Source organism: Myotis brandtii, unplaced genomic scaffold (genome assembly GCF_000412655.1).
Source record: "Myotis brandtii unplaced genomic scaffold, ASM41265v1 scaffold1074, whole genome shotgun sequence".
In the NCBI taxonomy this organism is placed as follows: domain Eukaryota; kingdom Metazoa; phylum Chordata; class Mammalia; order Chiroptera; family Vespertilionidae; genus Myotis; species Myotis brandtii.
In genome coordinates this window covers 298,405-309,023 of record NW_005353653.1, presented here as the reverse complement: position 1 = coordinate 309,023, position 10,619 = coordinate 298,405, and the positions used below count along the sequence as shown (strand labels likewise).

Sequence of the window (10,619 nt, the reverse complement as noted above, 5' to 3'; positions counted from 1 at the left end):
CGCCGTCCTGACACAGGATGATGCTGCGCAGCTCAGCCACCATCTCCCGGCAGACGGACACCTGCAAGACAGAGGGCCCGGGCCTGTGTCACTGAACCCTGCGCAGATGACCTGGATGTGAAGGTGATGGAGCCTTTCAGTCCATCTGCTCCCATCGCCACTTAACATCCAGGCGCCTCAGCCCAGCCGCCGGCGCCAGTCTTGGCCTGAACACCTTCAAAGACAGCGCTCTTTCTGTGGTGGGAACGCCCTGCCCCCACTCACTTACTTATTTATTGTTATTGTTATTTTTTTTTTTTTTGCATTTCTGTTAAATGCTGCTAAGTTAACAAACCTCTCCCTGAAAATTTCCATGATACCAGCTACATTTGGACCCAGAAGCCCAATAAATACTAACTCTTCTCCATGCCAGTCCGTCAAGTATTTGAAAAGCGACCATGTCTCCACGAACATCCTGATCTCAGGCTAAAGAGTCTCATTTCTTTTGGTCGACTGGTTAGAGCTGGAGAGCATGCATTCTAATAACTAGAACCACAAAACCACAGCAACACTGTTCCTTCAGACCCACAACCTCCTAATAGGAAACCCTCAGTTCCAGCTGTGTTTCAGATGTTTTGGGTTTTAGGAAGGTAATACAATACACATACGATTAGTATATATATCACCCAGTGGGGGTCAGGGCAGACTCTATACTCAAAGACATTGATATTTCTATAGCAAACTGTACTTGCCTTCACACTGAATGAGACAAAGACCATACATAAAATTTCATACCAATTCAAGTTAAGCTTTGTCACCAAATGCATTTGTTTAACAAACTTATAAAAAAAACTTGGGAACTTTTGGAGTTTCTTAGGTTCCAAAATTGTAGATAAAGAATCATGAACCAAGGGGCACACCTAGAGGGCCCAGCTCAGGTGACTGGGGAGGCTGAGCCACTGGCCCCACAGGATCCCTATCACACAAGGCCACTCTACCAATTCCAGGAGAAACAGCAGCTCTGCCCAACACATAGAAACAAACACAGGGAAGCAGCGAAAATGCAGAGACAAAGAAACATGTCACAAATGAAAGAAATGGGAGAATGCAAACTCCTGGATACAGAGTTCAAAACCAATTATAAGGTTACTCAAGGATCTTCATGAGGCCTCCAAGGGACTTAGTGAGACTTTCAAGAATCTTAGTGAGAATGTCAAAGACATTGAAAAGGACCAGTCAGAAATTAAGCATACACTAACTGAAATAAAGAATAATGTTCAGGCATTCAACACTAGAGGATTCGAGAGTCAAATCAACAATTTGAAATATGAGGAAGCAAAAACCACCCAATCAGAAGAGCAAAAAGAAAAAAGGATCCAAAAATATGAACATAGTGTAAGGAGCCTCTGGGACAACTTCAAGCATACCAACATCACATCCTGGGGGTGACAGAAGAAGAGAGAGAGAGCAAGATATTGAAAACCTATTTGAAGAAATAATGACAGAAAACTTCCATGACCTGGTGAAAGAAATAGACTTACAAGTCCAAGAAGCACAGAGAACCTCAAACAAGAGGAACCCAAAGAGGACCACACCAAGACACATCATAATTAAAATGTCAAGGGAATTAAAGACAAAGAGAGAACCTTAAAGGCAGCAAGAGAAAAGCAAGGGAGTCCCCATAGGACTGTCAGCTGATTTCTCAACAGAAACTCTGCAGGCCAGAAGGGAGTGGCAAGAAATATTCAAAGTGATGAGTAGCAAACACTTACAACTAAGATTACTCTTCTCAGCAAAGCTATCATTTAGAATTGAAGGTCAGAGAAAGACCTTCACAGACAAGAAAAAGCTAAAGGAGTTCATCACCACCAAACCAGTATTATATGAAATGCTGAAGGGTATTCTTTAAGAAGAGGAAGAAGAAGAAGAAAAAGAAAAAGATAAAATATATGAAGAATAAAATGCCAATAAATACATATCTATCAACAATTGAATCTAAAAATCAAAATAAATGAATAAGAAACCTAATGAACAGAATAAACTAGTGAATAAAATAGAATCGGAGGCATGGAAATGGAACAGACTGATGATTTTCAGAGAGAAAGAGGTTTGGGGGTGGGTGGGAAGAGATTAAACAAAGATTTTATATGCATACATGCATTACCTATGGCCACAGACAACAGGGTGATGAAGGCCTGGGATGGAGCAGGAACCAGGTGGAGGGGACCATGGGGGGAAAAAAGAGGGACATCTCAACAATACTCTCAACAATAAAGATTTTAAAAAAACTGTTTAAAGCAAGAGCAAAAAAAAAAAAAATAGTGAACTTGCACTGCTACCACTAGTATACCCATTTCACAGATGTGGAAATGGAAGCTCAGAGGTTATACATCTTGCTAAAAATTACTTGACTAATAAATAGCTGACCCAGAATTGGAACCTAAACTTATCTACTGCGAAGGGCGTGCATACTGTCTGGTCCTCTGCCCTGTGCTAAAGAAGGACGCGTGCCCAGTCTGCGACAGGAGAAGCCATCTCCCGCTGGTTCATGCTCTTCCTCCCAGTCTTCCAGTTCTGCCAACAGGCCTGTCCTCCTGCCGTAGCCAGGTAGCTTGCTCTTCATCTTCCTATTGGGAGTCCTCACTGAAGTTTTCAAGGTCCGGCCAGGCCATGGGTGAGCTCTTGGGGGAGTAACCAAATGTGCACCGATCCTCTACTTGAAGCGGCTACAGAGAAGTGGCATCATTTAAAAGAGGATGGCCTGAGGTAAGAACTGAGACCTGGACTCTAAACGCCCTATTGTTACTAAGTAGCCGAGACTTAGGCAAGGTCCTTGACTTCTCTGTGCTCCTAATAATAACTACAACAGGTGAAACAACACCACCTGCCTATCTGCTACATGTGACAGAATGTCACAGCATGCATGTACTGACTGCCATCTGTGTATACGCACCACAGCCCGCACTGCATGCAGGCATGCCTGCTCTGTGCGCGGTGCAGAGGTGAAAGGCAGAGGAAGGACGAACTCTTCTGGTCTGGGGAAGAGGCGGGAGACCTGGGGAAGGCTTCTCAGGGAAAGGAACATGTGGCCTGGTCTTTCTGCCTAGAAGTAATAAGTAGAATTCATTTAAGGCGTGGACAAAGCTGTAGAGAGACGTAGGAGAGAAACCAAGAGAGCTTGGTGCCAGGCAAGGCCAGCGAGGGAGAGCTTCTGCGAAAATGGCTCACTTTGTGAAGGGGCACATTGAGGCTCAACAAGGCCCAACAGGTTCTCTCTGCTTTTGTCCATCAGGAGGGGTCAGGCCTTTTAGCATGACCTTTCAAAGCCAGACTGCCCTGGATTGAGGGCTGAATGGGAGGCAAGGCAATGGAGACTGAAGCAGTTGGTTTGGGAGAGGGAGGGAGAGGGTAAGAGTAACAGTAATATTGACATGTTAAACATACAGAGTAAATATTTTTAGATTTTGGGGAGAGTGCAGGGATGAAAATTGAAGGGGAGAAAAGATAATCCTAGGGTAGCTGAGAAAAGATGGGTCAAGACAGAGATGGAACCCTGGCTGGTATGGCTCAGTGGATAGAGCGTTGGCCTGCGGACAGAAGGGTCCTGGGTTTGATTCCAGTCAAGGGCATGTACCTTGGTTGCAGGCTCTTCCCCAGCCCGGGGCCCTGGTTGGGGCTGTGCAGGAGAGGGAGGGAGAGGGTAAGAGTAACAGTAATATTGACATGTTAAACATACAGAGTAAATATTTTTAGATTTTGGGGAGAGTGCAGGGATGAAAATTGAAGGGGAGAAAAGATAATCCTAGGGTAGCTGAGAAAAGATGGGTCAAGACAGAGATGGAACCCTGGCTGGTATGGCTCAGTGGATAGAGCGTTGGCCTGCGGACAGAAGGGTCCTGGGTTTGATTCCAGTCAAGGGCATGTACCTTGGTTGCAGGCTCTTCCCCAGCCCGGGGCCCTGGTTGGGGCTTGTGCAGGAGGCAACCAATCAATGTGTTTCTCTCACATCGATGTTTCTCTCTGTCTTTCTCTCTTCCACGCTCTAAAAAATCAATGGAAAAATATCCTCGGGTGAGGATCAAAACAACAACAACAACACAGACAGAGATGGCAGGACGACGGGAACATCTGCCTCAGCTGCAGGGCGGCTCCGCTGGGGGGCATCTTAGGTGGGGGTTTTCATTTGGGGCTGGTCACACCTGACTTCTTGTTGAGGTAGGAGGCAACATGAACCTCTGTGCGTGAAAGAGCAAAGGGTGTGAGGCGGAGCAGTGACATGAAGTCCTGTTGGAAAGTGGAGAAGATGCTGAGCAGAGTCGGGGCTGGGAGGCGGTGTGAGGCCCTGTGAGAGGCTGGGCTCCCCAAGTGGATGGGGCACCATCCCCGCTGAGCTGCTGGGAGCAGCTGACGCAGGCTCAGTTTCCGAGGGAGAATCAAGAGGTCCGAGTCGGAGACTGAGGCAGAGGCTACTGTACTTTAAAAACCAAAGAACAGTTAGCCTGTGAGGCTTTCTGGCCTTGCAGAGAGAGTGGAGGTGGCATGGGATAGAGTTTCCTCTCCAGCCAGACTCTTCCATCACATGAAAGTCACTTAACACAGCTGGTGAGCACCGGGTTTGGGAACTGAATTTATTCAAACCCCTGAGAGGGAAGCTGCGACTCCTGAGCCGCGGGCACTATGGCCTCCCCAAGCACCTGCACTTGCAGTGGAGCCTTCAGATGGGAGAAGTGAGGCGTGGTTTCCCTTAGTCAGAGGCACTCGTGCCTGTTTTCCTTTACCATGATGCAGCCTCGATCACATGGATAGGACCTCCTAGTTCATAAAACCCTTCCCCACATTTATCTCCTGGCCTGTTTCCTAGAAGACTCTGAGACCCGGCAGTTGAATGCCTTTCTGTGGCTGCATGGAGGGAGCTCTGAGGCCGGCGCCCCGCCCTGGGGCCTGTCCCGGGCTGCTCCATCCTCAGGCCTGCACGGATCTGCAGGAAATCACTTTTGTCTGTGCATGAGCCTGTGAACTTTGCCCTTTCTGCCAACACTATAGGTCAGACCCCTTTGGAGGTTTACCTCGGTAGCTTCTGAGTGTCGGAGAGTCCATAAAAACTCCAACATAGCCATAAAAATGGCCACGATTAAGCCACAAATAAGAACCACAAAGATTCCACCAATATTCTCCATTCCCAGTCCTGTAAGAAAGCGATAACAAAAAAAATAGTGTAAAAGAGCTGGAAGACATAAACATTCTATCAAAAATGCTGAAGTCACTTAAATGACAGAAAGTCAGTCTTATAGATGCTTTACATACATATTCCTTGAAGAGATATGACTATTTGCTGGGAAAAATGCATTGTAGCTGGAGGAGAAGTGGGGAGGGGCCTGAGTTGCCAATGGGGGAGACTGGAGAAGAGCTTCTGAGAGGGCTCTGGGAGGGGGAGTAGGAAAAGAGCTCAGGGAAGTTTGATTTCGCCTGTGATACCAAAATACCTGTACATTCTAGTATTTGCATAAAATGTAGCCCATCTTATTTTTCATGTGTTTGCTTGATATAGAATAATTGTTTTAACCAAACAAGAGTTAGAAAAAGATATGTTTACTAAAATACTAATTTGGAAATTAAAACTTTTTATCTTACTTTTTATCCTATCAGACCAGTGGTTCCCAAACCTACCTCCCATCAGAACCACCTGGGAAATTTGTTAAAATATCGATTCCTCATTGTTCCCCAGGCTTATCAAACCCACATCTCTGGAGGTGGAGCCCAGGAATATGTATTTAAGACATTTGATAGGTAACTCTTGTCCAGCAGCCCTAAAATTAGTTTTCAAATTGGCGTTTGTAGAAGTTGCACTTGACTAAGCTCCTTGAAGTCAGGCACAGTTTCTGCTGGGCCTCCTTGTCTGGCAGATGCCTGGCGTGTGGTACATGCTCAGTGAGTATCTGGGGGATTACAAGGTGCTTTGTTCCCACAGCGCTGAGCACTGAGTGCAGCTCTGTAACTGCCTGTCACGTTGGCATTAAAGAACCCCCCCCCCCCAAGGGCACCTTCCACCAGGAAGATGCCCCGAGGCTGCTGGCACCGCGCTGCTCGGTGCTGCTACGTCCGCAGTGTCGTCATGGGATGTGGAGCTACGGCAGCGCCGGGGAAGCCCGCTTCACCCAACCCCAAGGGGTGAGCCGGGCCCAGAGCTGACGACGGCCTTGGAGAGCTGGAGAGAGAGCCCTGGGCAGCATTGCAGATGCCGCGGGGTGCCTGTGGTTTTCTACTTTGATTTTACCATAACACAGTGCCATGCGGTGCCTCCCACACTAGGAGCTGCTGGCCACCACAAGGAGGGGCCCAGTGGGCCTGTGCTCTGTCCCCAGCACAGCCCCCAGCCCCAGGGGAAGGAGGCCTCTCTGTGATGATCAGAACCGGGGCATTAGTTTAAAGCTCAGCGATAAGGCGTGGCCACAGGGCATGGAGCAGGCTTCTGCCTCTGAGAAGGTGCTGGAGGTTTCCTGGAACACTTGCACCTCTAACCTGGGAGCATTTGGGCAGAAGGTTTTTGTCCAGAGAAACATCAGGGTTCATGGGGAGGTGGGGGCACAGGGACACGTAGGAGAGCACGCACCCAGGATCCGGCTGGGGGCAGGCAGACGCTCCCGCGCCAGGTCTCAGGGGGGTGAGGACCAGGTGCGGGATGTGCACCTGAGCATCGTGGACAAGCTGGTCTCCCTGCTGCCCCTGGGAGAAGGCGGGCGGTGTCCCCAAGGAAGGGTTCCCACCAAGCAGGCCCACCTCATCTGGCAGCTCCCGAGGGGCTGCTAGGTACTTCCTATCCGCTGCCCCTGCCACTCTGGGGGGTGCTGTCCTACATGGAAAAAACACCAGGGTCCCCTTGTCGGGCCTCCACTGCCTCGTGTTCCTGCAGGAGGGTCCTGCCGCTCCAGGCCCCATCCGCTGGTGGGGCTCCGGCTCTCCCGGCCTCGGCCGCCGGCCCCTCGGCTTGTCCTCCCCCTGCTCGTTCCCTCTTTCCCTCTGCACGGACATGCCCCCCCGTTGCTCCTTCTCACAGTGTGAAAGGAGGAGCAGGAAAAAGGATGAAGACGTCCCGGATGCAGAAAGTCCTCGGCCCTCCAACTCTGTCCACTACATGCCCTCTTCTTCCCCTCTGTCCTTGGACAAACTTTTTGAAGCAGTTATTTCTATCAGAACTATTTTTAAAGACAGTTTAAAGCCCTAAAATGCTTACATTTGGAGACCCCACCTCACATAAAAGCAAGTAGAAGAAAACACGCCCACTTCTTACGTGAAATGCATTTTAAAAAATTTTCTTCTGAAATGACTTAATGGGAAAAAAGGTTATAATAGGCTGTGATTTCTCAGCATCCATTGTGCAAAATGAGAAAAATCTCACACAAATTGTTTCTAAATGTAATGAAGTTTTTATGAATATTACATTTAAAAATTAATAAAGTCAAAACAGTGTCACATTTTGGAGATATTTAATTAAATATGTCTGTCTTAATTGAATTTTGCAGTTTTCTTTTTGCATAATTTTCTGCAGGCCTCAAACATAATTTTGGCTGCTGGAAAACTTTAGGCTCTAGGGGGTCTTGTCTATGGACTTTGGAAGTGCTCTGAATTCACTTTTGTTTTCCCTATTCACTCCTTGTCCCATGCAATTTTGTCTTGTGCCACTAAAACCAGCCTCACCAAATGTGCCAAGGAGCATTTTGTGTCTGACGTATTGGGAAAGGTCTAGTCCTGGCCTTCGTGACCGCCAGCAGCCCTGGGCATCCCTGCTGCCTTGCCCGCCGCTGCCCTTCCACCTCCTCCGGGCCTTTGCTTGCTGGGAGGCACGGTCTCCTCCTTTTCCTGCGTTTGGCCTCTTGCTGCTCCTCCACGCACCAGGCTGTGACCAAATCCTGCCGATTTGATCTCTGAGACGCTTTTCAGTACCTTCCCCTTCCCTCTCTCTCTCTCCTACCACTGTCCTGGGTCCGGCCCCATGTCTCTTCTGGGACAGAATGATTTCCTGCTTGTAGCTGTGACCCCCCAGCCCTACTTGACACGGAGTTGCCTGGGTGGCCTTTCTGAAAAGCACAGTCTAACTCTACACACCCTCTGGTAACAGAGCTGTTGGGAGCCCCCAGGGCACCCCACTGTCAATCCTACCTTGTCCTTCACTCCTGTGAGCACCTCTGCCTGGAACCTGTGCCCACCCCCATTCACACCCTGGCTACACCCCCTCCTTTCAGATGGAGCTCAGGGGTCACCTCCTCCAGCTCACTTCTTCCTGGTGTTGCCTGATTCTGTTAGTTGTATTGCTTGTGTGTTTTACTGATTCTGCACTGTCTACCGTTCCAAGGCTGCATAAAACAGTACATGAGTTTAATTCTGTGTTATCTGGACTCCCCATGAGACTGTGCGCTCCGTGAGGGGGCGGTCCACCTTGCTCAGCTGGCAACTCCACAGCCATGGTGGTGGGAGCCCAGTGAGAGTCCGAGAAGTGGGTGTTGAAAGAATGAGCAGACAGAAAGAGGATGAAGACATCCCAGACCCAGAAACCTGAATTATCAAAAGCTTTGGGTCCACACTGTGATATGTGTTCATCCCCAATTACATTTTGTTTGAAATAAGAGTAAAGCGTGGCACCCCTTGCCCAGTGCTCCCAGCCTGGTCAGAGGCATCAGCCCAGACTGTACTGAGCGGCTGGCCAGGGGAACAATGCCTGCTGTGCGGGGCAGCACTTCACGCAGGCAGGCGGGAGGCAGGCGGGAGGCAGGCAGGAGGCAGGCGGGAGGCCGGCAGCAGACGCTGGTTCTGTGCTGGGTGATTTTGATGAGCCCAAGGAAGCTTTCTGGAGGGCCTGAGTGTTGAACAAGATGCTGCTGGGGACTGGGAGTCACAGACACCCCACGGGCGGGCTCTCTTTCCCAGCTTCTCCTGTTTCAGGGCCCCATGTGAGTCATCGGGACTGGCTCCAGCCGGTGGTTCCTGGCTGAGTGGTCTCTCCCTTTGGGGGGAGCCTTACAGACCACTGGTGCCTTTAGCGATGCGTTGGAAAGTGGAAGCAAGAGTAGATGCTGGCAGAGTCAGAGCTGAGAGACAGAGGAGCGGGGGTCGGGGGTGGCGGGGGAGCGAGTGCTGAGAGAGGCTGCAGCACTTTTTCCCTCACTGTCATGTCACCCCTCATCCTCCCAGAAGTCAGATGCCTCCACAGCCCAGTCCCTCAGAGCAGCCTCTGGTGGGGCTCCTTCGGGCTTGACCACAGGACCTCACTGCCCTCCCAGAGGCACCCCCAGGGGCCATCTATCCCCCCCCCGCCCTCTTCAGATGGGAGCACACAGATCCACCTAAACAGATGGTTCTCAAACTGGGGTTTCTACTGACACTCGCCTCGAGCCTCCGCTGTGCCCTAGCAGTAAGATCGTATCGAGTGAAACAGAATCGAGCTCTCCCCACAACTCATGGTTGTTAATACTGACTTGATGTCACACACAAATACAAACGACAGCTGACAGACACATACAAACAAACCTGTTTCTAAAACTGCAGAAACTGTGAATCGCTGAAGGGAGCCCGGGAGGGTGTGCCTCTGAGCAGATGTGGCTCTCCAGCCCCCACCCACCCGCCTGCCCTGCCTTCAGCGCGGACTGGGGAATATCACCGCTTGGGGTTGGGTGCGTACATGTCTCATCCCTCCAAGCCTTGCATGTCTCCAGGCCGCACTGTAGACACGTGCGACTGAGATGCAGGGAAGTTATTTTTGGACAAGGAAGGGGCAGCTGTGGCCGGGGAGGCAGAGACAGAGAGAGGCCCCAGGAGCCACGAGGCAGGCGGGGGGAAGGAGAGACTGCGCAGTCTCGCCAAGGGACAGCGCAGTTCTTCTCTGACGTCGGTCAGCATGCATTTTTAAGGAGCTTCCTGAGCCGAACAGGATGCCAGGTGCTGGAGCTCTATGCAATGCTCCCCATTGAAAACATCTGATCAGACATGAATTTTTTAACCAATATGACTTTCAAGTACCTTCTATTTCAGAATCACATTCACCTACAAATATATTCAATGGCCCCATCGCCACACTTATTTGTTGTAAATAGCAACGTCACATGGGCCACGTGTGAGCTGACCTGCACGGCCTTCCTGGAAAAGACGCTGAGGACTGGCATAGCATGCTTGTCACTCTCCTGGCACTTCCTGGGCCTCTGCTGACTAGACCTAGCAGCTATGGAGACAGAGATGGAGAAAAGTAGGGGAAGGGACATGAAATGGAAAGGGGATGGGAAAGGCATTTGATAAGTTTTGCAATTTATCAAAACACAAATTATGGGGGAGGCACTTTACAATGTATCCAAATCTGAGCTCAAGCACTTCAGTTTTAAAAACATTTTTTACCTCATTCAATTATTAAAAACACTTTAAAGAAGACCCGCTGTCCAAATTTTACAGTTAAAGAAATGAAAATTCAGAGCACTTAAGTTGCCCAAGTTTTCACACCTATGATGTAAAATCTTACTGCCTGGCTAATGTTCTTTATACAAACCAACTTGTTCTTTGTAAGTGTTTACTATGAACAGAGCTACCATGCCAAACATTTAAATTCAATCCTAACAGTTGCCCTGTGAAATCAGCACTACCCATTTAAATATATATAT

At 49.3% G+C, this 10,619-nt stretch overlaps 1 protein-coding gene across 6 annotated transcripts in view; it reads right to left on the bottom strand.

Moving 5' to 3' along the window:
• Positions 1-2,307: 2,307 nt before the first annotated feature.
• The window catches only part of GRIK4 (glutamate receptor, ionotropic, kainate 4), a 271,548-nt gene continuing 263,236 nt past the window's right edge, over positions 2,308-10,619 (bottom strand). For all 6 annotated transcript variants that reach the window (XM_014541801.1, XM_014541793.1, XM_014541818.1 and 3 more), the window contains 2 exons: positions 5,046-5,164; positions 2,308-3,082 (listed from right to left, as the gene is read on the bottom strand). In XM_014541801.1, coding sequence (XP_014397287.1) covers positions 2,840-3,082; positions 5,046-5,164 — 362 coding nt within the window. In that variant the 3' untranslated portion in view covers positions 2,308-2,839. The remainder of the gene's footprint in view (positions 3,083-5,045; positions 5,165-10,619) is intronic.